This window comes from Penicillium malachiteum (assembly GCF_028827825.1).
Source record: "Penicillium malachiteum strain IBT 17515 chromosome Unknown utg000001l:1.0-8184562.0:1.0-8186909.0, whole genome shotgun sequence".
In the NCBI taxonomy this organism is placed as follows: Eukaryota; Fungi; Ascomycota; class Eurotiomycetes; order Eurotiales; family Aspergillaceae; genus Penicillium; species Penicillium malachiteum.
This window is the reverse complement of record NW_026643094.1, coordinates 4536310-4563949: the sequence shown is the minus strand read 5'-3', so window position 1 is coordinate 4563949 and position 27640 is coordinate 4536310. Positions and strand designations below refer to the sequence as shown.

The 27640-nt window shown below is 44.8% G+C and overlaps 10 protein-coding genes across 10 annotated transcripts; 7 read left to right on the top strand and 3 right to left on the bottom strand.

Moving 5' to 3' along the window:
• Window positions 1-7237: 7237 nt before the first annotated feature.
• N7483_001736 (type I polyketide synthase) lies at window positions 7238-9385 on the top strand (the record flags this gene model as incomplete). The annotated part of the gene is made up of 3 exons (XM_057085173.1): window positions 7238-7594; window positions 7815-8840; window positions 8915-9385. The coding sequence occupies 3 exons, from the start codon at window positions 7238-7240 to the stop codon at window positions 9383-9385; spliced, it is 1854 nt and encodes a 617-aa protein (XP_056951322.1).
• Window positions 9386-10547: 1162 nt separating this feature from the next.
• Window positions 10548-11729, bottom strand: rps1 (40S ribosomal protein eS1; the record flags this gene model as incomplete). The annotated part of the gene is made up of 5 exons (XM_057085172.1): window positions 11666-11729; window positions 11493-11577; window positions 11396-11421; window positions 10795-11296; window positions 10548-10691 (listed from the first exon to the last, which is right to left on the bottom strand). Exons 1-5 carry the CDS (start codon window positions 11677-11679, stop codon window positions 10548-10550), a joined length of 771 nt encoding a protein of 256 aa, XP_056951321.1. The 5' UTR covers window positions 11680-11729.
• Window positions 11730-12479: 750 nt separating this feature from the next.
• On the top strand, window positions 12480-13015 carry N7483_001734 (transcription elongation factor 1 family protein; the record flags this gene model as incomplete). The annotated part of the gene is made up of 4 exons (XM_057085171.1): window positions 12480-12482; window positions 12541-12585; window positions 12646-12784; window positions 12849-13015. 4 exons carry the CDS (start codon window positions 12480-12482, stop codon window positions 13013-13015), a joined length of 354 nt encoding a protein of 117 aa, XP_056951320.1.
• Window positions 13016-13382: 367 nt separating this feature from the next.
• Window positions 13383-14294, bottom strand: N7483_001733 (uracil phosphoribosyltransferase; the record flags this gene model as incomplete). Its single annotated transcript, XM_057085170.1, has 4 exons — window positions 13383-13434; window positions 13502-13673; window positions 13728-14086; window positions 14146-14294. 4 exons carry the CDS (start codon window positions 14292-14294, stop codon window positions 13383-13385), a joined length of 732 nt encoding a protein of 243 aa, XP_056951319.1.
• Window positions 14295-14866: 572 nt separating this feature from the next.
• N7483_001732 (WAPL family protein) lies at window positions 14867-17364 on the top strand (the record flags this gene model as incomplete). Its single annotated transcript, XM_057085169.1, has 2 exons — window positions 14867-17032; window positions 17086-17364. The coding sequence occupies 2 exons, from the start codon at window positions 14867-14869 to the stop codon at window positions 17362-17364; spliced, it is 2445 nt and encodes an 814-aa protein (XP_056951318.1).
• A 481-nt stretch (window positions 17365-17845) lies between these two features.
• Window positions 17846-18620, top strand: rhbA (Rheb family small GTPase rhbA; the record flags this gene model as incomplete). The annotated part of the gene is made up of 4 exons (XM_057085168.1): window positions 17846-17900; window positions 17967-18106; window positions 18183-18311; window positions 18381-18620. The coding sequence occupies 4 exons, from the start codon at window positions 17846-17848 to the stop codon at window positions 18618-18620; spliced, it is 564 nt and encodes a 187-aa protein (XP_056951317.1).
• A 928-nt stretch (window positions 18621-19548) lies between these two features.
• N7483_001730 (serine--tRNA ligase SES1) lies at window positions 19549-21369 on the top strand (the record flags this gene model as incomplete). The annotated part of the gene is made up of 7 exons (XM_057085167.1): window positions 19549-19681; window positions 19749-19819; window positions 19893-20054; window positions 20149-20570; window positions 20626-20716; window positions 20771-21139; window positions 21208-21369. 7 exons carry the CDS (start codon window positions 19549-19551, stop codon window positions 21367-21369), a joined length of 1410 nt encoding a protein of 469 aa, XP_056951316.1.
• Window positions 21370-22337: 968 nt separating this feature from the next.
• Window positions 22338-24115, top strand: N7483_001729 (D-3-phosphoglycerate dehydrogenase; the record flags this gene model as incomplete). Its single annotated transcript, XM_057085166.1, has 7 exons — window positions 22338-22633; window positions 22713-23020; window positions 23088-23677; window positions 23728-23770; window positions 23842-23900; window positions 23950-24031; window positions 24087-24115. 7 exons carry the CDS (start codon window positions 22338-22340, stop codon window positions 24113-24115), a joined length of 1407 nt encoding a protein of 468 aa, XP_056951315.1.
• Window positions 24116-24653: 538 nt separating this feature from the next.
• Window positions 24654-26620, bottom strand: N7483_001728 (CDC2/CDK family serine/threonine-protein kinase; the record flags this gene model as incomplete). Its single annotated transcript, XM_057085165.1, has 8 exons — window positions 24654-25350; window positions 25414-25608; window positions 25659-25872; window positions 25925-25952; window positions 26008-26162; window positions 26221-26314; window positions 26374-26455; window positions 26511-26620. The coding sequence occupies 8 exons, from the start codon at window positions 26618-26620 to the stop codon at window positions 24654-24656; spliced, it is 1575 nt and encodes a 524-aa protein (XP_056951314.1).
• A 670-nt stretch (window positions 26621-27290) lies between these two features.
• On the top strand, window positions 27291-27520 carry N7483_001727 (uncharacterized protein; the record flags this gene model as incomplete). Its single annotated transcript, XM_057085164.1, has 2 exons — window positions 27291-27386; window positions 27455-27520. The coding sequence occupies 2 exons, from the start codon at window positions 27291-27293 to the stop codon at window positions 27518-27520; spliced, it is 162 nt and encodes a 53-aa protein (XP_056951313.1).
• Window positions 27521-27640: the final 120 nt, after the last annotated feature.

The window sequence follows — 27640 nt, the reverse complement described above, 5'->3', positions numbered from 1 at the left end:
TATGCCACGGTATACGTTCAATCCAAGCTTGAATTTGCGCCTGTGGTAGATCACGCCACACAGCCTCCCATACTTTAATCCCTTCTTTACGCGATTTAGGTGCTCCTTTTCGCGTAGTGTATCTCTTCATCCAAGGCCATGCAGGTTCAATCATATTTAGATTAGGCGAATTTCCAGGCCAGATCATTCGTTGGACCCCCATTATATCAAATATACGCTGTTGGTAGTGATGTGAATGGGCTGGTGCTTTATCCTCTTGAACTATTGTTTTCGTTCGAATTCGAGCACATTCTTGGGCGAATGGAAGTAGTTTTGGGGCTAAAATCACGGTTTTGTATCGGTACCAATCGATTCCACCTTTCGAATTGCGTGCAAGCTTTCCATTCTTCTGAGTCCATCTCCACTGAGGTTGTCTTCCAGGCTTATTGCGTAGCCCTAATCGCTGTATACCTGAATTAAGCTCCCATTCTGCACGCATAATAGGCTCTAATTCAGTATTCCATTCGGCGATTTGGTGTTCTGCTTCACGCTTTTGGGCTATAGTTTCAGGTACCCAACAATGACAGGGGCCCTTCTGATCATAAGAAAAAGCACCCCAAAACATGAACTCAGAGGCCCCCTTCCAACGTTCTCGAATACAGCTTCGGACGAACCGCTCACTAGAAGTACGCCATACACGATATCCACCCCGACGGTGTAATAAAACAACCGCAGTTTCATCAGTCCAAATCACATTCTTCCAGTCTTCTATAGTCCAATGGGCGTGTTTTAAACACCATTCAAGACGTTGTTTTTTCTGCTTAGCGGCAAGCCCAGGCTTACGTGTAGGCTTTGTTTTTCGTAGGCCAATTTTTCGTAGTACATGCCAAACTGTTGTTTTTGATATATTAATCCCTAATTATAGAAGAAATATTAGAGGAAATAACATATCAAATAACATATGAGATAATATATCAAATAACACACCGAGTAACACACCAAGTAACACATCAAATATTATACTAAATAACATATTAAATAACACACTAAATAAAATATCAAATCTTAGAATAACTAACCTGATTCACTGCGTAGCTCTGCAGCTAGCTGTTCACATGTTTTCTTACGCCTATAGCGGTCTACACAGATTTTCGCCCTAAGTGTGGTTTTAATCTCATCTGTTTGCTTAGATGGACGCCCAGAACGTGCTTTATCAGCTAACATTTCATCTGATATATTGAATGGTCGCTGATTCGGCTGAAAACCTCGTTCGAGTGCACGGTTCCATATGTCTCCTATAGTACGCCGTGGAATATTCATAAATTCACTGATCTCCTTAGGGGTATGTCCTTAGGCCCTTAGGTGTACAATGACAGCACGTTGCGCAATATTGGTCTACATTGTAGCTATATAGGTGGGACAAAAGTGTAGCTGTGTAGGTAGGATAAAAGTGTGAAGGGGTGTACGGACTATAGGCGGGGTAAAAGATAAAGATCTACGTGTCCACGGGTGTTATAAGCAATATTTAGCCTAGTACGTAACACGGCAATACATCCTATATACAGCAGGCTATACACCTGACATACAGCGCCGGTAATATATCAAGAAAAAGAAATTATAATTTCTGGCGAGAACTTCCCGGACCGACCTCCGTACCCTATATATAATTATATAATGTGGACTTAGATATACTAAATAGCCTAGCTGCTATACAAAGAGACTTAACTTAGTACTTTTAAATAGCCTATAGGGCTAATAAGACCCTGCCCTCTTAGCTGGTCTTTTTTCGGCCGAAATATTACACTTTAGTAGTATAGTAGATGTTTAAATTAGATAGATAGATAGAAAGACATAATTTTAGATAGGGTACGCAACCCGGCCAGATACATAGTCCGACTAGGAATTATGTTAATAGACTAGGAATTAGTAATAGTTAAATATATATAAATTGTTACGGACCTACTACAGGGAGGTCTCCTAGGAGCAGTTATAACCCAATCAGTTGGCGGTCGGGCTAAGTACGGACGACCAGCCATAACAGACGCACAGCCAAAAGGGGCGCAGGGCTACGATAGTGCCTGAGGCGCCAACGGGAGCCAAATATGGCCTGTTACTCACCGTTACAACATATACTCCACATACGGGAAGGACGGTGTATGAGAGGCTACTTCCGGCCCCATGACACATAACCGCGGATCTATTCCAACAATAGATCCTGTCCGTTCAGACGGAACGGACCTGACAGCAGGAACGGACCTGACAGCAGGAACGGACCTAACAGCAGAACAGACCTGTCCTAATAAGAGGACAGGATGACTAGGAGGACTAGATATATAAGGACACTCTTTACCCATCATGTATTTAGTTCTTCGCGATTATTACTCTATTGTTATTAAGACCTATAGTATAAATCAGATTAATAGTTTACTTAATTATAATCGAACCCTTGAAGACAAACCTCAACTAGCTTAGGAGCTCACTTATGATAGCCTCACTTATAACTGACTTACTAGTGGATTCCCTGATTCAAGTATTACTATACAAGGATCCCTAAAGACTCAAACCTGTGTAAGGCCTAGCGATAGTAACAGCATAGTTACAGGATAACAGCTTACGGTAAGTAACTCGATAGACAAGAGCATACTTATATTACTTAACAGTTACTTTATAATATAATAATTGCCCTATCTACTATAATTATAATCTTAGTATTATATCTTTATAAGATAGTAACTTAAAGGGTAAGACAGTACTTATACCACCCATAACTCAGTCTAAGATAGATATTAACTCCGACAATAAATATAATTAGAAGATTCAATAGCTCCAATAACAAATCCTTAAGCTAAAGAAAAATATAGATACCCTAGAAGTAAACACTAGCTAGTTCGGTAACTTAGCTTAGGAATAATTCCAAAGTATCGCAGAATAACTTAATCAGAATAGTATCCAAGAATCGGCACAACCTACTATACCTAAGTTACCTAAGACAGATAACTTCAATAGTAACAAAGCAAAGCTTTAGGGCTTCCTTATCTAAATAGATATATACCTCAACACCAACCAAACCTAACTTCTAAGTAAAGAAAGCAAAGTCATCTTTATCTTAATCTACCTATATAGATAAACATAGGAATAGCTCAAACCTTATATATATAAATACTATAAGAAAGATTAAAGTAACTAGTCCAAGACTACTACTACAATCTTTACCAGTTACACAAACCTATATAAGTACCTAGAATATACCTTCGGTGATATTAACACCAAACAGACCGCAGAATAGAAACTACAGTAAATCAGACAGACTAGATCGGTATCTAAGTATATCTCCAAGTATATATAGATCATAGCCACACTTAGATAGGATAACTATATCTTAATTCTACCTTTTATTTATAGTCTTAAGCCTAATCTTAAGGATAAATTGGTATTAATAGATCGACCAGATACTATAAGTAATTTCAGCGTGGGGAAGACAGGACCAAAGGTGATGACGTCACGCAGAGGATGTCAGCTGAACAGGGGCACCAAGCTACAGGGAACCCTTCGGAGGAAAGGGTAAAGATAAGACCAAAAGATCAGACAACACGGATCAGATGGAATGACATACGACCAAGCTGGATCCGAACTTAGGATGGAATGGAAGGAAAGAATCAAACAAAGATACAACTGATCCAAAAACGATTGAATTCGATGCTAAACTAGCTAAGGGGTAAGATCAGGTTTTATAGAACTTTAGACTAAACAAACATGAGACCAAAGGTCTCAGGATATGGGACGAAAGGGCTACGGAATCCGAAATAATCGAGTCCTTTCATCTCATCTTGCAACCATTGATCCTAACAACGGGGCTCGGGTTGCGGATCTTCTCGGACGAGAGAAGATCATCTTTGATCTGATAGATCAGATCAAAACCATATCATTCATTTCGCAACGGAAATGTTTGATCGCGGGATGAATTAGTCAGCATAACCTTTGGATCAAAAAGGGCCACTTTTCATCCCAGGAATCCAGGCACACAATCTGCCTGAATTGCTGACAAGTAAATTAATTAATATCATTATATATTAACAACTAGTTCTAGGATCAATAAATAGAAAAGAAATAAGTAGAGCACTAGCGATAGAACTATCAACCAGGAAGTAACTAAGGGTAATAGTTTAGGCTAAGATAGAGTGCTAACCAAAGCCGATAATAGAATAACCAACAGAACGACCTATATAGACCAAGACTAATAGAGCTAGACGCTACTAGACTCCCTAATAAGGAATAAAAATAATAAAAAAAGAATAGACTATATTTTAAGTATAGAAAGCTAGGATATATCTTATAAGACTACTATAGCAGCAGGCAGCAGAGATAACCATAATAAATCTAAACTATATAATTAGATAAAAAGAAATAATAGCTCTAAGCCACTAGATAATCTTAGAATAATAAGGGATAGAATAAATTATTAAATAGCGATAAAAAGAATATAGGGACTAGTAACTACTAAGGATAGAACAACCAGATAGACAAATAGGGCTAGAACAGTCATAGTAATATAGCCACTAGTAGAGAATTCCCTAAGGTTAAATAGAACAACCAGGAAGAGGATATTAATATCCTAGGAAACAAAATTAAGAGTTAAGGATAGACCTAGCACAGTCCCTAGAATCAACCTATCAACTCCTAGGAACTAATAGAGATACTCCGAGGAGTAAGCAGCAGAAGCCTAGGAGCAGAAATAGTCCCAGAAATCCTACTAGAACTCCTAGAATTACCTTAAGAAACTCCTAAAGATACTACAACAGATAGTAAAGGGAATAGAGGGACATACCCTTGTTTTAGGATAAACTATAGATATATAGATTATAAGTAATACCTATATTATAAGTTATAAATAGTAAGATACTATATTAATAATATCTATAAGTAGTATATTAAACAGAAAGTATAAAAAGGATACCAACCAAACAGCTAGAAACATAAAGAACCTTAGTAGAAAGAAAGGTTTTAAAGGGATTTTATTAGAAGGTTTAAAGCAATATACCTATATAGCGAATTAAACTATTTATATAATAGATATATCTAATACCTAAGATACTCTAGTATAGTAATAGTAGGATACTATAACTATAACTATATAATCTACTACTAAGGAAAATTAGACTATAGGAAACAACCAGAAAAACCAAACTAGCTAAAGACACTACTATAGACAAAAAAATACTATAGGACTTAGTATAGGAATATCTAAATTAGAGAATAATATATTATTTTCAGCGTATCGGGGACAGACCAAAGGTGATGACGTCACGCGGAGGATGTCAGCTGAACAGGGGATACCAAGTTACAGGGGACTTGGGAGGAAAGGGTAAAGATAAGACCAAAAGATCAGACAACACGGATCAGATGGAATGACATACGACCAAGCTGGATCCAAACTTAGGATGGAATGGAAGGAAAGAATCAAACAAAGATACTACTGATCCCAAAAAGATTGAATTCGATGCCCAACTAACTAAGGGGTAAGATCAGGTTTTATAGAACATTAGACTAAACAGATAAACATAAGACCAAAGGTCTCAGAACATGGGATGAAAGATCCACGGAATCCGAAATGATCAAGTCTTTCATCTCATCTTGTAACCATTGGTCTCAACAACGGGGTTCGGGTTGCGAATCTTCTCGGACGAGAGACGATGATCTTTGATCTGATGGATCAGATCAAAACAATAGCCATTCATTCCGCAACAAAATGTTTGATCGCGGGATGAATTAGTCAGCACAATCTTTAGACCAAAAGAGCCACTTTTGGTCCCAGGAATTCAGGCAGAGAATCAGCCTGAATTGCTGACAATAAGTAAGATACCCTAGCTGTGATGGGCTCTATAAAGACTGAAGCAGAACGATATAGGCCGACATGCAGTTTACATTCATGCTTAAGGAAGAGGAAGCTATAGTACATGATGGGGTATATATGTCTTTCCGCAGATCACGTGTGGGGCTGTAAGCGGAGACGTCCGTGGTCAACTGTCGTCGAACGTGACCGTACGTGATCGTGGCTTTGGGCTTCGTCGAGGATTGACAAGCCCTCGTCGGGTTCAACCCGTTACACTATCCTATTAATAGGGCTCTATTTTTATTATATAATTAGTCTCTCTCTATTTATTAAAATTAATTCTTAAAAACTAAAATAGTAGCTAAGTGTGAAGGGCTCTGTAAAGACTGAAACAGAACGATATAGGCCGACATGCAGTTTACATTCATGCTTAAGGAAGAGGAAGCTATCATACACATGATTGTGGGGTTATATGTCGTTCCATGGCCACGTGTGGGGCCGTATGATTATGTAAGCGGGTTGGGCTTTGACAGAACACGGGTGCAGAACTAGCCCAATTGGGTTAGTTCAAACCACTATTGAATGGAGAGCTCTGATTGGTCGAACCAGAATGGATCACATGACCGATCAGGTGATCTCCAGGCAGAATTTATGTGCGTAATTATCAGAATGAGAAAACCAGACCTGTTGATACATCCCATTGGCGACCGCCTACTGCATTAGACATTGTAGTCTGTCAGGCTTGTCAAGGATTGATAAGCCCTCATCGGGTTCAACCCGTCACACTAAGTTAGAGTTAAATAATAATAGGGTAATATTATTTCTCGCTATCTCTTTGGAAAAAGTCTAGATCTGGTTTTATCACTTGACTTTATTAAGCAAATAGATCAGATATAATCCTTCTATATATTATAGATAAATAGACAGGATCTTAAAAGCTAAAAGGGCTTTTATACTTTAGCTAGGTACTCCAAATCACCTCCAAGCCCGCCAGACATAGTGAAGCTCATCTTTAGAGACCTCTAGTCAATGTTCTAAAGTCTAGTAGCCCACGCAAAAAGTGACTCATTATAGCCCGTTTCCATGATGATTCGCCTACCCTGCCATCTACGCTCAAAACCCTACTTAAGCCATCGGGTTGGTCTATCCGGACTATACCCATCACAAAACTCGCAGCCGAGGCAGATAATAACAATACTTCCTAGTCGGTTGTGATGGTACTCGATGAACTCTTCAAGCCAGTGCTGACGAAGATCAACGAATCCCAATGGGATGCGCTCAAAATTGTTATCAATACCGGCCAGCCCCTGCTCTGGGTCACCTAGGGAGGACAGAAATCAAAGGTGTCTGATCCCGATAACGCACTGGTGCAAGGTCTATTCCGTGTAATTCGTCGTGAGGATCCACAGGCAAACCTCACCACACTTGATGTGCAGTCTGCAGTCTGCGACCAGTCCTGCTACAAGTGATGCGATTGATCGGCTGCTCCAGCGGATTCTTGACGGGACGCATGGCGAGACCGAGTACATTGAGCGTCACGGTATTCTTTCGATGCAAAGCCTAGTGCCAGATCGTGCTGTGAACGACTTCAAGGCAGCTGAGGACGGCAAGGAGTCTGAACCGGTAGTCAAATCTTTCCATGAGACCCCAGCCCAGGTGCGTCTCCAGGCGGAGAAGTTCGGCACTTTGCAGAGTCTGACCTGGTTTGAAACGGCAGTCGGCGAGGTGCCGATGGAACCGGGTATGGTGGAGATTGAGGTCATGGCTGTGGGTGTTAACTTCAAGGTAAAATAACCTACAATTCTCTATCTAGCTATACGAGGGTATTAATCTCAATAAATAAGATGTGGTCACAACAATGGGAATTGTACCCGAGAATGAACATACCATTGGATGCGAATGCGCCGGGTATATAAACCGAATTGTGCCAGGCCTGCAAACAGAACGCCAGATAGGTGATCGAGTAGCTGCTATGAGAAGTGGCACGTACACGAATCGTGTACAGTGTCCCTTTGAGAGAGTCCATCGTATCCCCGACTCAATGAGCTATGATGAAGCGGCAACAATCCCCTTGGTCTATTTGACAGTGATATACTCACTGTACCATTTGGCCAACGTCCAGGAAGGCCAGTCTGTCTTGATTCATTCCGCAGCCGGCGGAGTGGGCTTCGCTGCTATACAGCTGGCGCAGCACAAGAAGTGCGATGTATTTGTCACCGTCGGCACTGAAGAAAAGCCTCAGTTTTTGGCGCGCACGTTCAATCTGCCCGGGAATCGTATGTTCAGCTCGCGCAGTACCCGGTTTGCTGAAGAGATTCGCCGGGAGAAGAATGGCCGCGGCGTGGACGTCATCCTTAACTCCTTGACCGGGGAGCTCCTCGACGAATCCTGGCGGTTGACTGCCGATGGAGGTATCATGGTGGAGATTGGCAAGCGAGATATCGTCGACCGCAGCCTTGCCATGGAGCCCTTTGACCGCAATTGCTCTTTCCGTGCTGTTGATTTGTCCTACACTCGCGAGATCACAAACAAGTTGATCGGAGATCTTCTGAGTGAGATATTTGACTTGTTAAACGGCGGTCATGTTGGTCCAATCCACCCTATCATTCGCTTCCCCTTTGAGGAGGTTATTCTCGCACTGTCTTATATTCGCAGCGGCAAGCACATGGGCAAGATCGTCATCTCCGGCCCTTCAGAGGGGACCGATTTCCAGCTGCTTATACGACCGGCCATCCTCAAGCTGCAACTCGATCCCACAGCTGCATACCTTATTGTGGGAGGACTTCATGGTCTGTGCGGCAGCTTGGCTGTGCATCTGGCTCGACATGGAGCCCGTTGTATCATCTCAATCAGCCGGAGTGGTATTCAGGATCCAGCATCTGCTCGCGCACATGCCAACTGCGCTGCGTATGGATGCGAGATCGTTGAGGCCAAAGGGGATGTTGGGGATCTAGACTTTGTGCGGCAGATTTTCCGGTCTATCCAACCTCGGCGCGTTGCAGGTTTAGTACAAGGTGCTATGGTTCTCCGGGTATGTTAGGTTTATATTCTTGTGCTCTTTTCGCTATGAATTATTTGACTGACTTCGTTCTCTAATCTGCTCAGGACAAACCTTACGAGACCATGACCCATGACGACTACATCAACTCCATCCATGCGAAGGTAGCTGGTACCTGGAACCTGCAGCTCGCGGCCCAGTCCGAGCAAGCTCAACCCCTGGACTTCTTCACAATGCTCTCCAGTATCTCCAGCGTCATCGGCAACAAAGGGCAGGCGAACTATGCAGCGGGCAATGCTTTCCTCGATGCTTTCGCCAGCTACCGTAACGCTTCTGGCTTACGCGCTAACACCATCAACCTCGGCCTGATCGAGGATGTGGGATATGTAGCAGAGCAAGGTGGCGCACTCGAGGCGCGCTTCGATCGCAGCCAGTGGGTTCCTATCAATGAAGGCACTCTTCGTCGCATTCTCTCCCACTCCATCCTTGAGCAGCAACAAAGAATTCGCGGCAGCCTCAACAGCACCCAGCTGATCACAGGCATAGCCTACCCGCTTACCGCAAACAACAGTGCCTAATTGAAGGAAGAAGCACGTTTTGGCTTTTACTTCAGTAATCATAGCATTGGCAGTGCAGGTGTGAACGACCACAATGGAGGGCAGGATGATCCCACGACCGGGGCAATCAAAGCCTTGCACCTATTACACGCATCTCAGGCAGATGTAGCGGCTAACAATAAGGCGGCATTGGGGTTGCTACAGATGCAACTGATCAAGATTCTACGACTGGAAACGGAGATGGAGCCTGGGAAGCCTCTCATGGCATACGGGTTGGACTCACTTTCAGCCGTGGAGCTGCGAGGTTGGGTTCGCCAGAAGACTGGGGCCGAGTTGAGTACCCTTGATCCCTTGATATCACAAATGCGAGCTCTTCGACTGCGCTCAGTGAGAAACTAGTGTCAAAGTTGCCTGCAAATTAGATCTGGCGATATCTATAGATTGCTCGGATATACCAGGTTGTTAAAACTCGGAGTTCCCTTCGATTTTTCCAGGCAAATTGTGTCAGCCAGTCACCTAGTTATTTTTCCCCAACAAAACCAGAGTCATATTAGAGTCTTGAAGCCCTTTAAAATTCAGTAAGGTGAAGCAGAGCTGAACTCAGTACCGTCATAAGGAGGCTGTGTTATCAAGAAAACTTGAAGGAAAGATAGAGACACACCAAAAACATAGAAGTACTGCCTACTACAAGTACTAGTAATGGGTTAGGCTGAGTTCTGATACATGCCAGTGAACATTGAAGGTACCACATGTACACAATCAAAGCAGTAATAGGGGCAGTCTAAGCATGAACATCTGTCAACTGTAGCATATATAGAAATCTGGGGTAAAACTTGAATAAAGCATAGCGCAGAAAGACGGCATGGAAGTGGAGTACAGCATATGACGATCACTGCATAGCTTCTTCCAAGTCTAGGTACTATTCGATATTTACTAATACCGTAAGATCCTACATATTTACAAGCATTTCTACCTTAGTTCCAAGGTTGCTACATCGGAAAACTAGCATCATGCAAATATATGCAGATTAGGAACCTTTAAGACCTGAGCGAAACTCCACCAGAGATACTCCTTTGCCATACATATCATGAACTTTTTTTGTTTTCCTATCGATCAGGAGACAATGGTTGTCATAATTGCCATGGCTGACCAGTATCTGACACGACTTGAAAATGAAAAACCCTTAAACAGTCTCAAGGACGGTCTCCTTGAACTCACGCTCGACCTTCTGGCCCTTGTCATCAGTTGCGGACTCGCCGTGGAGGGCGAGGAGAGCACCCAGGTCGAACTTGGGGGACTTGAGCAGCTTAACCTTGCGAATGTGGACCTAAAGTAGAGAAATATCATGTTAGACCATGGCCAAATTCAAACAAATCCTTCCTTTTCTTCTTCCCCCTCCAAGAACCTGGGGGTGGGAATGGTGGACGTACATTCTGCAGGGGGTAGATGCCCTGGGTGGACTTCTCAATCTCGCGGCCAATAACCTCGGGGATGAGCTTGTGGGTGAGCTGAGAGAGAGTGCAGCTGGTAGCCTCACGCTGGATAATCTCGGTCATCTTCTTGCGAATAGCACGGATCTGAGACGAGCGGGCGTAGGTGGTCTTCTTGATCTGGTTGGGGCGTCTCTTGGTGAAAGCGATGGCGAACAGGCGGATGAGGTAGTCATCAGTGGTCTTCACGGTGACGTTGGCCTCAATCAGGGACTGCCACTTGCGAACCAGGGAGCGCAGCTTGTCGGTGGTGAAGTCCAGACCGTGGAAGTTGGTAAGACAGTTCTTGCCCTGGATCTCGTCGACGCGGAGCTTGACCTTGCGGAAGGAGTGGTCCTCATCGTTCTGGAGGTCAGCGAGGGAGACCTCGAAGATACGGCCCTTAAGCGAGTCGTTGGCGTTCTTCAGACCGCTGGTGCGGTTGACCAGAGTCTTGCCGACACTAGATTTCCATCGTGTTAGCGTACACGAACCAGGCCAGGTTTCTTGCAGAAAAAAAAAATCGTTCGACTGGAGAGTGGTGTGAGGGAGGGGTTCCTACTCGCGAATCTGGAAGGTGGAGGGAGCCTAGTGATGAAAAGTTAGCAGGTATTTCTTTTCGGACGATCATTGCAGTAGAAAATCCAATTGAGACTAACCTTCACAGAGTACTCATCCTTGCGGGTGAAGGGGTCGACAGTGCGCTTCTTGATACCCTTCTTACCCTTTGAGAGACGCTTGTTCCTGAAGATGGAGTGTTAGCGAATGATGCGAATTAAATAATAGCATGATGAATGCCATGCTTGTATAGAGGCGATGAGTAGACACATACTTTCCAACAGCCATGATTGCGAGTCGGGTCTATCTGAGTGTTGTAAGACAGACAAAGGTATCGCACCACACGCGCTCGGGAGGGTTTCAAGATTCTCGCTGTACGGCTCGACGGGAGGGTTTGAAATCGAAAAACCCACAGAAAACTCGGCTAAGCGAGCTCAGCGGGCCCTACTTAATGGCTGACTCAGCCATTGCCCCCCGTCATCGAGTCATGTGACACACAAGAGAAATTCTCACTTAAGCAATGAATTGTGATTGGTCAACCAGACTTCTTTACATATTGTCGTGTTAAACAGTAAATTGGTCCTCTTTAATAGTATTTTGCTATTGCTGATCATCAAGGTACGGTGTAATAATTGCATTTCTCTTACTCATTTACATTCCCCATATCAGAAGAAATATCCTTGACACTTATTTTGTACCTGTACTATTATCACTTACTCTAAGAAATCTATGACTCACTATAAGATATCTCATACAATGTTGATCTATCCTCGGTTTATAATATACTCTTTTAATCAATTCCAAGGTTATTAAATTTGTTTAGAACAGGTATCCAGCATCACTGATGTTTACTACTAGTAGCTCTTTATGAAAAAATATTTCTAAGAAACCTACAATAAGGACATGTATGGAGACTCCGTATATACTTCTCTGATCCTCCACATGATCACGTAACCTTCTACAGCCGCCCGAGCAAGCGCGCCACTTCTCCCCCATCATTACTTCTCTTCTCCGCACGAACCCACCCCTCACTCTTACTCTAACCCCTTTTCCATTCTATAATCCGAGATCATCTCTGATCGTGGAGAATGGTAAACTCCCCTTCCATTGAATCAGACTCTTCAAATCACTCATCCATATCCTCGATAGGGTAAACGCAAGAAGTCATCCCGTACACCTCAAGGGCCCCGAAAGGTAGCATTCAAATTCAATCTGTTCAGCTTCAACAGATGTTAACTCTCCTTTGATTCCTAGCGGGAACCCCTCGCGACTACTTTCCCCTGTTTATTCTGCAACCATGAAAACTCCGTCGTCGTCAAGATCGAGAAGAAACTCGCCATAGGTAACCTATCTTGTAAAGTTTGCGGACAGAAGTTCCAGACCGGCATCAACTGTACGTCGCAAGTCAATCGCAGACCCGAATATCGACATCGCATACCGTACTCACTATCTTCTAGATCTTTCCGCCGCCGTCGATGTTTATTCGGAATGGGTGGACGCGTGCGACGCAGTTGCCAAAGATACAGCGAACCAGGATGATGGGGCGGTTGGCTCACACGCACCCAGCAGCAAACAAGGGCCGGCAGCGATACAAGATGATTTTGAGGAGGAGGATGATTATTGATTCTGGGATTACGAGGGCGAATCGGCGTATGGGAAACGGCATTCATTCGACCAGATTCATTTGATATCGGTATACAGATGTATACTTCGGCGTATGCGCGAATTGAATACCAGTCTTACTTCTGTCTTGAATATCTTTTAAGGTTGCATTCCAGACCTTCCATGGTTTTGAGGGGTAAGGCATGGCCTTTCATACTATCTAGTCGCAGGCGACATTCAGAAGTTGGGTCTATTTCAGAAGTTTTCTCGGCAGATCAGGATGCATCTTCAAGTTTTCGCATTTGAATGCTCTACTCTCGGGTTATATTGTTATACCCTAGTGAACTATTGTGTGCTCTTAATAGTCAGATCAGTATGAAACGATAACATCACAGTGTATAGTATCGATCTCCGAAATCACCCAATCCAGGAATGATGTACCTGGCAACGAGTCAATACAATCCTAATATAAAAAAAGTTAAACAGTCCAAAGATGGTGATCACTTACTTTTTCTCGTCAAGTCCCGCGTCAATAAATGCTGTGACCACACGCAGCTTGGGGAATCGTTCAGCAAATTCAGCAACACCAGAGGGACTAGCGATCAGGTTAAGGAACAGGATTCGGTGCTCGGGAACGCCTCTCTCCTTCAGAATTTCCACTGCCAAGGTTGCGGATCCTCCTATAGAAGTATACATCAGTATAGTCTTGGGCTAAGGCAACATGTAATACGCACCGGTTGCAAACATGGGGTCCAAAAGCAAAACCCAGCGATCAGCAATGTCGGTGGGCAGCTTGTCATAGAAGAGCTTGGGCATGCAAGTCTCCTCATCTCTCTGGATGAGAATCTTGCCGATGCGAACCGAGCGGCAGCAGTCTCGCAAGCCTTGTTCCATAGCCTCACCAGCTCTCATGATGGACACACCACAGATCTTTCCCTCGAACTTCACTCCCAAGTAGTCCCGTCCAACTGGGGTAGTGACTGATTGCTCAACCACAGGCAAGTGGTTCAGACCCTCTTCCACCAAAAGTCGAATGATTCGGTTCGAGTAAAAAATGAAATCTGCACGCTCGGTTCGTTTGTCGCGAATCATCCTATTGGAATCTGAGACTTGCCCATCTTCATCGTAAAATAGGGTAGGGTATTTTCTCACGTCAGAAGGGCAATCAATTGAGGGGTTTGAGGCAGCACGTGGACATTCTCATAAGAGACTTCCTTAGAGACAGTAGCCGTGGGCTTCTCGCCATCAGGGCGATAGCCAACCTCTTGAACCGGTGATGGAACAGATTCCTTGGAGGCCATTTTAGGTTCAAATTGGGGGTGTAACAACAGAATATAAAGGAAACAATGAGATCGGGACCAAAAAAAAAAGAACCTTGGAAGTTTCAAGATCAAAAAAAAAAGCGGGGAGATTTTTCTCTTATCGCTATCTGTAGCTCGTGCGGCGTGCCTTCCTTGTCTGTGCTTTTTTCTCACTCCGCACCTGCTGTTTTTGGTAGGTTCCAACTTTGGAAGGTTCCAAGGTTCTTTGTCCTTTCCGCTGAATAAGCAGAGCTGCTTTCCTAAAAGTCGGAAATGAAATCTTGTTAAAAACTTCCCTAGCTATAAAAAGGACACTATCAATTCAGTGAATATGGTACTCTCTTAGAAGAGACTTTGTTTGCCTATATTTGTTGCCTTTGTTTCCAGTCCGTGGTGCCACTTCATTCACTTGACTCCACTTTTAAGTCCTCGGCGCGGTTGCTGCGGGATGCCTCCTTCGTTCACAAACCCCCCTTCCAGCTCCAATCTATGATCAACAGGAGCTCCACAGATATCAGTTCTATTCTCATTTTGGAGCTTTTAGCTAACTGGAACGAGCCCACGAAGCGAAAATGCAGTCAGGACCGAAAGGTCGACACCTAATTACCTATGGCTCCACTGCTAAGAACCAGCCACACTCAAAAGCCGCAAATGCGCGTGTTGCGGCAGTCAGCTCTATCCAGAGCCGATCGCCGCGTCAGTCAGTAGAGGCTGAGCGACCAGGAAAGAAGCACCTACAAGCCAATGACGCCTCAGGCGCAGATATCTATGACTTGCCATCGTCAGACGAAGAAGCTCAGCGATTTGTTCCACGCGCAAAGCGGCGACGATATGCCGAGAAGGAGCAAAGAAAAACACCTCATCAAGAACAGGTGCAAGTCACACAAAATACCATAGATAATCCTAACCCCAAGCCAAGCACCATTTCTGCTCCAAAACGCACCGCAGCAGGTCCTGAATTGAAGACCATCAAACCTCCAACCAGGAGGAGCAAGCGAAATCTTGAGTCAAGTGGTACAAAGCAACAAGGGGATTTGATCCCTGAAAGTCCAAGGGTACGCCGAAAGACTGATGTCGTCTTGCCAGAAGAGAATGGGGTTTCCAGCCAAATTGACTCGGAGCACCATGCTTCTCAGAGCATATCATCAAGCGCCAAGTCCACTGCCTCTCCAAAGCAAAGAATCTCAACCCCAGGCAATATTACTCCAGGTCGCAGGCGACTAATTGACTCCCTGGGCACCAGAGAACGTCAAGCTGATGGGTCGTCTCCGGATAAGCCACCTAGCAGCGAATGGTCTTCTTCAATTGCTTCTTTTATCACTACTCGACAGGTTGAACCTGCGCTATCCCCAATGCCAGCTGAATCTCAGAATGAAACTACAGGAAATGATCCTGATTCAACTGTTACCATTTCACCTCACTTACGCGGCTCCAAAGTCACTTATGCTCGCCAGCGTTCATTCTTGGACGATCTTCTCTTGGAAAACGGATCTGAGGTTCTGGGGGTTGATGATATTATGGTGAAACCTTTTCCACGACATGTCGATGATGCTACCCGGGCTCGCCTTTTTGCTATCGATGAACCCGAAAATGACGATGGGACAGTTCGAAGCATTCATGAACTTCGCCAAGTTGGCGGCAATGCCCGTTATCGAGGTGCCGTCGAATCTATCTTTGAAGATATTGAGGACCCTCATGTTTCTGTGTCAGGTCGATGCAGTTCCTTCGTGCAGCTTTGCACCAAACTTCTCGACTCAAAACTTGCACGTCAATTTTTAGAGTGTAATTTTGACAAGAGGCTCGTGGATATTCTCTCCAGCAATCTCGACGTGGTTTCCTCTTCATTGGGCCTTTGTGCCTATGCCCTCTGCTCCCTCGGAAAACCTCTTCCGTACATTCTCGCCACAGCTGCCTGGCCAAAGTTGTTGGATCTATCAAACAAATTGCTAGATTTTCAAGACGATCTCTCTACAATAACAAAAAGCCCACGATACAAAATTTCTAGGGCCACGCAACTATCCATTCAAAACATCATTCTACAGTTCCGGTCAACACTACTCTTGGATGCAGATATGGCCAAACTGTCTCCTTGTTTCTTACTTCTGCAGTGTCTGAAACTGACCATATCGGCATTTCAAGAAAAAGGCGAGAACCTCACAACTCTTTCCTTACCACTTTTGAGACGAGTGGTCAGCCTCATCCTGTCTAGCAGCTCCTCCAGCGCAGACACCTCATCTTCTATTGAACCGAATAACCCCCAGGTTCTGATCCTGGGATTATCTATTCTGGAAAGTCTCATTGCCTCTGGGAACCCTATGCAGAGTGAGCACCAAGAGATCCTGAGCTCCCTCTCCAGTCTTCATGGCCTCCTTTCTGTCCAGGGCGCTCCTCCAGCAAACACCATGAGCTGCCGGATTCAAGTACTCTATATTCGAGTGATTCTGAATCTCACAAACAGCTACCCTGTTCTTTGTGATGCTTTTGCAACACCGAAGATGATAGATGAGTTGGCCGAAATCGCCATGGTCAACTTTACCGATCTTTCCCAGAACTCCTTTGCCGAAGATAATGATAGCAGTGCTTTAGACACAGTGATCCTGACGCTGGGTGCGCTGATCAATGTGACCGAACAAAGTGAGACGTCGCGTGTCATTTTTCTCGGTTCTGAGAATACGACCGAATCCCTACTCAGTCGACTGTTACAGTTATTTGGAACTCATGTCGATTCCACTTCCAAGGTATGTTCAATAACAGTTTCTTCCTATCGATCGCTGTACTAACTTCCTACAAGGCAGATTCTGTCCCAGAAGTCCATCATAACGTTGCGATCGGGTATTTGGCAGTACTTCTCTTGGCTCTCTGCCTCAACGCTAGTGCTTGTTTTCAAGTGAAACAATCATTGCACTCTAATGGATTGTCAGTGATCATGTCTATTGTCGATGAATTTTTACAATATCATCGAAAAATTGAGCAGGAGTTGCAACCTCTTCCTGTGCAAGTGCAAGGTGAAGCCAGTGGCTTTCATGTTCGGTTGCAGGGACTGATGAATCAAATTCAACAATCTGAGTGATCTTTGACTCTTTGAATTCTTGATCTATTTTGTCACTATTTGTATATTAGTTTTGGCGATAAGCTTTTTTTTCTTTTTTTCTTTTAGCCCTGGCGTCTGGACCTAGTGAAGTTGGGTGGCGGATGGAATGCTTAGTTACATGGATGATTGATACCCTTTCTTTCCTTTTATTCACAATACAGGTTGTTAATAATTTAAATTAGTGTGAACCAACTACAAAATACCAGTACTTATACGGCATATCTGTAGTAATATACTAGATATACATGTTCTGCATGGAGTAGTATCAATAAGATCACTCGAAGGCCCAGACTCGAGTATCGGAGCTGTTTGCAGCGTTTGCAACCGACCGAGCTTCTCCGAATGCTTCAGATCGCGGATTTGCCACTCCGACCGCGAGCTCCATCATTAATCGTACTTGCCCTTCTGATTCTCCCTCTCTCTTCCTATCCATATTTACCCCTTTTCAGAATCCAACACTATGCCTGCTGCGCCAAAGCAACGCAAGATTGCCATTGTTGGTAGTCGCTCTGTGGGTATGAAGGCCTGGAATCAGCATCATGTGGAACTGTGCCGATTGAATTAACATATGAGTTGTTTAGGAAAATCCTCCCTCACAGTTCGATTCGTCGAGCATCACTTTGTCGAGAGTTACTATCCCACAATCGAGAACACCTTTAGTCGAATCATCAAATACAATGGCCAAGACTATGCGACTGAAATCGTGGATACTGCTGGACAGGTATACCCACTTTCTCCCTAGGACCAGAGTGGCCTTCACAAAACTGACTTCTATTCCCCCTTTTGTCCATATCTAGGATGAGTACAGTATCTTGAACTCAAAGCACTTCATTGGTATTCATGGATATATCATTGCTTACTCGGTGACATCGCGGCAATCATTTGAGATGGTCAGAACCATTCGTGACAAGATCTTGAATCACCTCGTAAGTGTACACTATCTCTATGACTATGCAGGTCCAATATCTAATTAGTTATTTCAATATCTTTAATAGGGTGCGGACGAGGTGCCTCTCGTGATAGTAGGCAACAAGAGCGATTTGAAGCCCGAACAACGACAAGTCTCCACTGAAGAGGGACGTCAATTGGCAGAGGAGCTCAACTGTGCCTTTACTGAGGCTAGTGCCTTCCTCGACTTTAATGTCTCCAAGGCATTTGATTTGATGATCAGTCAGATCGAGAAATCTCAGAACCCATCGCAGCCAACCGGAGGGAATAAGTGTGCCTTGATGTAACCTGAGAACGATTCATTCGCTTATATGACATACATCCTTCAGGAAGATGTCGTCATGGTTTTTGCTTTTTTTCGGAGGGGACAGAGAAATGAGAATACAAGTGCGGGATCGAGTTTGGAAACCTCTCCAGTCTAGCCCAGTGTGTCCAATCCCTTCTGTGTGTTTCTTCTTCTCCCTTCCCGCTTGTTCTGCTAAGTATGTTCCATTTTGATGTTATATTTTCACTCATTTATATGGCTGGCCTTGCAACTAACCTGGATGGTGAAATCTAGGAGCCTTGTCCTACTATTTTCTTTTGCTTCTCCTCTGCGGACGTCTCTAATGACCTTTTGGACTTTGATTCACCCCCGATTTTCTTCTTGCATGTTTTTTTTGTCGTTCTTGGTAGTTTTGTTTGGTGGAACTTTGGATGGGTTTTTTGGAATTGCTTTATTTGGATCGCATTGAATCGTGGGGGTCTTTTTATCTTGCGACCAGGACCGGAAACTTCAACTGGTATATTTGACCATCATGCATAGAGTAATGGAATGTGGCCTCGTCGACCTTTATTTGCATAGATCTTGGATGCGTAGATACTACTATTGAGCACACATTCGTATGGCATAGCTCCATTTTGGGTGATATGAAGTATGTAGAAGTACGACTACTAGTAATAGATAATCATTTAGCAGTATAGATATAAACATATTATACTTCCAAAGTTGAGTACAATTAGAGCCCCGCATCTAGACACTTGTATACTATTTACTATCTAGTACATGTATCACTATCTAAAGTAGTGAGATCAACCCCCACTGAACTACATATAGTGTTGCGGCAAAATAATTCCCTTTTCTTGACCGCCCTAGAGCGGTCACTTTTTCCCACTCTACCCCTCCACCACGCCTATAGTGACTCACGTTAGGCTATCTAGAACCCATTTTTGACCATGTTGGACCTGAATGACTTTGTCACTGAGCGGGGTGGTGACCCCAAGAAGATTAAGGAGAGTCAGCGCAAGCGTTTCGCTCCAGAGGAGGTTGTTGACGAGGTGATTGCACTGTACGAAGATGCCCGCAAAGGTAAGACCTATCAAACTTGATATACTCAATAGACACTTGAGACGATGAGAGCTAACTCCAATATCAGCCCGATATGCCGTGACTCAAGTCGGTTCCGAGCTCAATGCCCTTATGAAGCAGATTGGTATGAAGAAGAAGGTATATTGGTCTTCCGCGCTTTCTACCCCGCAAAAAAAACCCCCCCAAGTACTCATATGCGCCACTCTGATAGAACAAAGAGGATGCAAGCGACCTGATTAGCCAGAAGGCGGATCTCGACAAGAAGAAGAAGGAGGCCGAGGATGCCGCAGCTGCTAAGGAACTTGAGCGTGACCGCAAGATTCGCTCTATTGGTAACTACGTTCACGAGTCTGTCCCCGTCAGCAACAACGAGGTAAGATATTAATCCAGCGACTCATTTCAATTGGAAAGAAAGAGCGATCGAGGATCAAGAGAAATGCTCTAACTTTTTTTTTATTGGATTACAGGATGACAACCAGATCATCAAGACCTGGACACCCACCGATGCTGCCATGCAGCGCGAGAACTGTCTCTCCCACCACGAAGTTCTGACCCGTCTGGACGGTTACGACCCCGAGCGTGGTGTGAAGATTGTTGGTCACCGTGGATACTGCTTGACTGGCTACGGTCTTTTCCTCAACCTGGCTCTTGTCAACTACGGCTTGGAGTTCCTCTTCAACAAGGGTTACAAGCCTAACCAGCCTCCTCAGTTCATGCTGAAGGAGCTTATGGCCAAGACCGCCCAACTGGAGCAGTTTGACGAGGAGCTGTACAAGGTTACTGAGAGCGAGGACAAGTCCACAGACAAGTACCTTATTGCTACCTCAGAGCAGCCTCTGTCTGCGCTCCATGATAGCGAGTGGCTGCAGGACAGCGAGCTTCCCATCAAGTGAGCCGCAACCCCAAATCTTATTTTCTACATCACATGCTAATATCGATTATAGGTATGCTGGTTACAGTACCTGCTACCGTAAGGAAGCTGGTGCTCACGGTAAGGATGCCTGGGGTATCTTCCGTGTTCACCAATTTGAGAAGGTAAACTGATTCCCCCGTTATATATCGACTTTACCCAATCTCACACCTTTACAGATCGAGCAATTTGTTTTGACAAAGCCCGAGGACTCATGGCAAGCATTCGAGGACATGATGGCCACCTCAGAGGAGTTCTACAAGTCCCTCGGTCTCCCCTACCAAGTTGTCGCCATCGTTTCCGGTGCCCTGAACAACGCGGCTGCCAAGAAGTACGACCTGGAGGCTTGGTTCCCCTTCCAGCAAGAGTACAAGGAGCTGGTCTCATGCTCCAACTGCCTTGACTACCAGTCCCGTGCTCTTGAGATCCGCTACGGTGTGAAGAAGGCCACCGACCTGAAGAAGACCTATGTTCACGCTCTTAACGCTACTCTGTGTGCTACTGAGCGCACTCTTTGCTGCGTTCTCGAGAACTACCAGCGCGAAGATGTTCGTTTCCATTTTCTTCCTTTTCCAGCCTTATCTCCATTCATATTCGCTGACTGTTTTTATTGCAGGGTATCGAGGTTCCCGAGGTTCTCCGGAAATACATTCCTGGTAACCCCGAGTTCCTCCCATACACCAAGGAACTCCCCAAGGACTCCACCTCGCAGAAGAAGGCCAAGCAGGGTAAGGGAGCTGATGATGCTGCCAAGAAGATGCAGGGTCTCAAGGTTTAAATTGGATCTTAAGATCTTATATGTCATTACACCAGACGAAAAGAAGAATCATTAGCCATTTATTATATCCACGCCTGTACTCGATATAATCTAAGGTGATAGTATATAATAGAAGTTATAGCTCCTGTTGTAGAATTGTAGTTTGTACTGTTTGTATGTTTGTCTTGTTTGCAGTCGGAAGAAAGATCTTCCAATTACATGTGATAAGCCTTATAAGCCCCACTGGTGGACATTTGATGAGCACATCATTTATAACTAACGGAAAAAGGAAAGGAAAAAATTAGAAAAATAGAAAATTTATTATTACTAAACATGATTTTTATGACAAAAAAATCTCTGCCCCGCCAAAACCCCTCGATCACGCCAGCCCATGACTCATCCATCTAAAATGTAATTTTTATCTATATCAACTTCTATGTTGAATAGTTTATACTCTAAATTTATATTATCGTTTTGAATACATTCTATCACTTCTCTTTGACATTATGATTGATAAATTCAAGTTAAATTTCCAAACATTCATATGCAGATACACATCTAGTATCTACCTAGGTAGATGTCACTATATATACAAAGTTATACCTAGATCTCTACAATGGAGCTCGACTACTAATGCTCTACAGACTCCAGGGCTCCAGTGGTACCCATGAGTCATCCCATATATCAATTAACGAGATTTTGAATAGACCTATAAAATAGAATAAATATTTCCTTTCCAATTCCCTTTCAAGTCTCCCATCAAGCGCTCCAAGTATCTTCCTCTCATCATAGTAGCCGATTCCGGAGACCTTCGGTGAGCTTATATAAGTTGCCCCATTGCCCGTCATTCTCATTCTCCAGTTTCTTTTTTTCTCTCTTGAGACGCATCTCAATCTTTTAGAGGGTTTTATTATTATAATCCCCCTTTTTTCCACATAAGCTTTACTTCCCCTTTCGTGATTCCTCCCGTTATCTCCCCTCCATCCGCCATGGCCTCCGCTAGAGATATTCGTCCCCGCCAGGACGACCTTGCTGCTCAGGCTCAATACCTCTCCACCTCTCCTTCAGCTTCCTTCCACTCTCCCTCCAGCCACGGCTCAGCACTTACCCGAACAATCCCCGTGCTCAATGCCAAGCACTTGAAGCCCTTTGCGACAGAGGATATCAAGGTCCTGCTTTTGGAGAACGTGAATCAGACTGGTCGTGAATTGCTCCAGCAACAAGGCTACCAGGTCGAATACCTAAAGTCTTCGCTTCCTGAGGACCAACTGATTGAGAAGATTCGGTAGGACTCTATCCATATGAGTCTCAATGATACTTTTTTTGTGGAAAAAAAGCTAATTCGGATATCCGGAATTGGATAGTGACGTTCATGTCATCGGTATCCGATCAAAGACCAAGCTCACTGAGCGAGTCTTGAAGGAGGCTAAGAACCTCATTGTTATCGGATGTTTCTGTATTGGTACTAACCAGGTTGACCTTCAATATGCCGCTGAGCAAGGTATTGCCGTTTTCAACTCCCCATTCAGCAACTCGCGCAGTGTTGCCGAGCTGGTGATCGGTGAGATCATTGTTCTTGCCCGCCAATTGGGTGACCGCTCCAACGAGATGCACAATGGTACCTGGAACAAGGTTAGCAACAAGTGCTGGGAGATTCGTGGCAAGACACTGGGTAAGTTACCAAGTACCTTGGGGTAAAATGTATTTGATTTGGTTCTAATGACTTACACACATTCCAGGTATCATTGGTTACGGTCACATTGGTGCCCAATTGTCCGTATTGGGAGAGGCTATGGGTATGTCTGTCATCTTCTATGATGTTGTGAACCTGATGTCTCTGGGTACAGCTCGCCAGGTCGAGACCCTGGATGAGCTTCTGAGCCAGGCTGATTACGTTACCTGCCACGTTCCCGAGCTTCCTGAGACCAAGGGTATGATTGGCAAGGCTCAATTCGAGAAGATGAAGACTGGAAGCTACTTGATCAATGCCAGCCGTGGTACCATCGTTGATATCCCCGCTCTCATTGATGCTATGCGCAGCGGTCGTGTTGCTGGTGCCGCCTTGGATGTTTACCCCAACGAGCCTGCTGGCAACGGCGACTACTTCAACAGCGAGCTGAACGAATGGGGCACTGACCTTCGCTCCTTGAAGAACCTGATCCTCACTCCCCACATTGGTGGTAGCACCGAGGAGGCTCAGAGTGCCATTGGTGTGGAGGTTGCCCAGGCCCTGACCCGATACGTCAACGAGGGTACCACATTGGGTGCTGTTAACTTGCCCGAGGTGGCTCTGCGTTCCTTGACCATGGACGAGCCCAACCACGCTCGTGTAAGTCTTGCTCTGAAAATAATATGTAACAAAACTAATCGCACCTATAGGTTGTCTACATCCACAAGAACATTCCCGGTGTCCTTCGCAAGGGTATGTATAATTAATACGCTCATTGAGTTCGAGTTCATTCACCTTGGAACATTTTCTAACACACTCTTCAGTCAACGAAATTATTGGTGATCACAACGTCGACAAGCAAATGACCGACAGCAGAGGCGATGTAAGTTCTCATCTTCAAACCCGTGGAACTCAAAACTGACTATAGAAAGGTTGCCTACCTGATGGCCGATATTAGCAACGTGAACGCCGCTGTGATCAAGGACTTGTACGAAAGACTTGAGAGCCTTTCCTGTAAGACAATTTCAATCCCGACAGTTACACGACAAGAACTAACCAAGATTCCCAGCCCGAATTATGACTCGCATCCTGTACTAGAACACAAAAAAGCTTGCAATACTTAGCCGTTTGTAATCAACTTGACGTGTTATGAGCTGATGGGGCTCACTCCATCTGATGAACCCCGGGGACTTTTTCAACGAGGTCCTTGATGCAATTGAATCGTGTTTGGCGAAGTTATACACCAAAATGAATATTAAGATGATATAAGACCATTAAAAGATTAAATTGAGAATTTTTTTTTCGTTTTTCATACACACTTTTCTCAGATATAATCTCATCTTCACATTGCACCATCAAAAATTGATAAAAGTACCGGTCCGGATGTAGTCAGAGTTATCAAAATACCACACTATGATAAAAGATTTGGAATACAAGTCAAGCCTATGAAAAACTATAGCAAGCTAGAAATATAACCATAATGGTTAAGACATGAATTTCGTTGGTATTGCGAATAAGAAGGACAGATAGCCCAAAACTCCATCGCTCAAAGCTGTTTATGTAAAATACATATTTCTATGTCTCCTGGCGCCGAAATTAATGGAAGATAAAAAGTAAAAGTGAAGATAATCAGCCTTTACGCCGATCCACGAAAACCAGGGCTTCGACTTCTTCTGCGCTGAGGTTCACGATGGTAATCGCGGCGACCTTGTCCACGCCTTTCCGCATTAGCATGGGAGTTGTCAGGTGCGTTGCCATAGTTCGGTACGTAAGAGTCAACGTTACTAGAGAATCGATTTCCACCTCCACCTCCACCACCGCCACCGCCACCTCCCTGGCGGGGTTGGTTAAATCGATCTCGTCGTGAATCATCTCGACCATCGCGGCCAGCTTGGTTACCATCCCACTGCTGTTGATGGGTAGATACAGGAGGTCGGGGTGGGAGACCATTGTCTCGTTGTTGAGATTGGGGGAAGATTCCGCGTCGTTGTTGATTATTTCCTGGTGGCCCAGAGGTATTGGGGCGACCACCCCGTGCAGCACCGGGAATTCTGCTTCGAGAATCGGGCCGAGGGCCTGAGCTGGCCCAGCCTCCGTTGGAGGCGCTGTCTGCAGCTCCACCTCCAGGGGCTGGAGGCTGAGGTACTCGCTGGCTGCGGAATTTCTTTCGATCCAGTTCATGAGAATCTTGGAAGGAGGGGATTTCGCCAGGGCGAGCTGGGAGTGGTGGTGTGGTGAAGTAGGGGTGTTTCAGAGCATCAATGGCATTGACACGCTTTCGCCAATCGAGCTTAAGGAGCTCGGTGAGCAGAGAGATAGCGATAGGGCCTTGTCTGTTCTACGATTAGTATCCAACTATCGCAACTCTCCTTATGTGTAACATGAGTCAGGCTTACTCTCTGAAGACCTCTGAGAGGTTTCCGCGCTTGTTTCCAAAGCTCTTCACACCTTCACAGCCTGGCAAAGCGCTCCATCCAGGCATGTTCTCCTCGGTGGGAGTACCCACAAGTTGGAAAATGAGCTGCGCTTGGTTGAGATCGCTATTTCCTGAAAGGATAGGTTTTCCTTTGAACATTTCACCAAAAACACACCTATCATAGTTGTTAGAATTGGACGGATACTTATAGAAGTTCAAACCTACCCAACACCCCACAGATCAACAGCTGTTGTATATTTCCGCAGGGAGAGTAACAACTCTGGGGGACGGTACCACCGTGTGACCACGAGTGCTGTGTATTCCCTTTTTGCTTCTCCACCACCCTTTCCAGCCTGTGGAGGGGGTTCATCGAAAGGTCGAGCAAGACCAAAGTCGGCAATCTGAAGAATACCTCCATTGCTGATTAAAAGATTCGCAGCTATCTTGTAGTCAGTTGGGGTCCATAGGACTTTGAATTCTGATATACATACCCTTCATATCACGGTGTAAAATGCTGTTCTATTAGATGCGTCAGATAATTGCCTGTCATCACTCAAGAAAGCTTCAAGCATACCGCATGAAGGTATCGAAGACCTTCCAGAAGTTGCATCAAGTAGCACTTGATTTGTGGTTCAGTGAATTGGACCGATGGGTTTTCTAGAAGACCAGAAAGATCATGCTCCATATATGGGGTTACCATATACACACTAGGCTTCTTCCGTCCCTCTCCTAAAAAAGACGTTAGTGATCTAAGCACATGTTCAAAGTTCCCTGGTAGCTTTCCTACCCTTTCGTTCCAAAGCCACCTCTTTGAGTTGAAGGACATTGGGATGAGAAAGTATTTTTAGGATCTTGATTTCGCGGATCGCAGTAATTGGAAACTTCACATCGCGTCAGTAGGGAGTTCACATGCAGAGAATCAGAGAATCAGAGAACTTACCCCCTCCTTCTCATGGTGCATGAGAATCTTCTTCAGAGCCACCACTGCATTGTCTTTCTTTGATCTTGCTTTGTAGACCTCACTTGTCCGAGCGTCAGTGATTGCCAAAGGGAGCCCAGCATCTTATATGAACATACCCAAATGTTCCCTCTCCAAGCTTTCCGATAAATTCAAAATCACGGATATTTGAGCAGCCAGAGAACCGACGTTGGCCACTACTATCTCTTTCTGATGATGGTGTAGACATTGTTCCTCTGTGAGTTGTTTGGGTTCCCCACTACACCACAGTGATTCTGGCTTTCTTATGATCGTATTGGGGAGCTCTGGACTCTTGTAGTCAGGTTCACTACAGGTTCACTGCAGGTTGGCGTTGTTTTTGGTTGCGCGCGAGCAATCAATCAGGTATCGTAGGATTCAGTTGGTTGGTTTCGTAGAGTTTGGAGTTATAGGAAAGGAGCGGCGGATTGTGTATGCAACTGGAATCATAATATGATTCACTGATCAGATAAGAGAGTGAATGGAACATGGAGTGGACTTTAGCATCGCCGGAGCTAATATTCAAGGGTCCCTCGAGAGAGTCGAGACAGAGGTGACGCTAGAGAAGGCAACAGAGCACGTCGCCTAATCCTCAAGTCACAGGATTTCACTTAAGGATAGGAGAGATTAAACTCAAGTCTGATTTCCTCAAGTTGTCACAGACAAAGAGGGAACGTCTTTTAGGTGTTGAAGCAGAGACGAAAGAGAGCTTGTGCCGTCACTAGTCACGTGGTTCTGGCTGCCACTTCCTCGAGTTCCCGCTTTCGACTTCATCTTGATCGTCTTTCGCAAAGCCCAGCGTTTAACCTGCATACACAGTAAGTTCCGGTCATCAATTGGAGTACACGAATATCCGATACCAATGACATGTTCCTATAGTCATGGCTGGCCCCTCTCACCACCCGGTCCACGTCCACGCGGCCCGACCGCTGTATCGCTTTACTGCCACTGCTCTGGGCGCCAGCATGTGGTTCTTCGTATGACTCTCATCTATAATCTGAGTCTCGGTTCAATTGTGCTAACTTATTTTTCCCCTTTGAAATAGCTCATGTACCGTGCCAAGAAGGATGGTGCTGTCTTGTTGGGCTGGAAGCACCCTTGGGATCACTAGACGGTGACCACCGTTGACATGTACCATACCATTTCTCTTTTAGGCGACAATCTTCAATGCGCCCCCGTTTCAATTCATGCATCGCTCTCTATCTGTGTTTCTCTGTTTCTATAAATACAG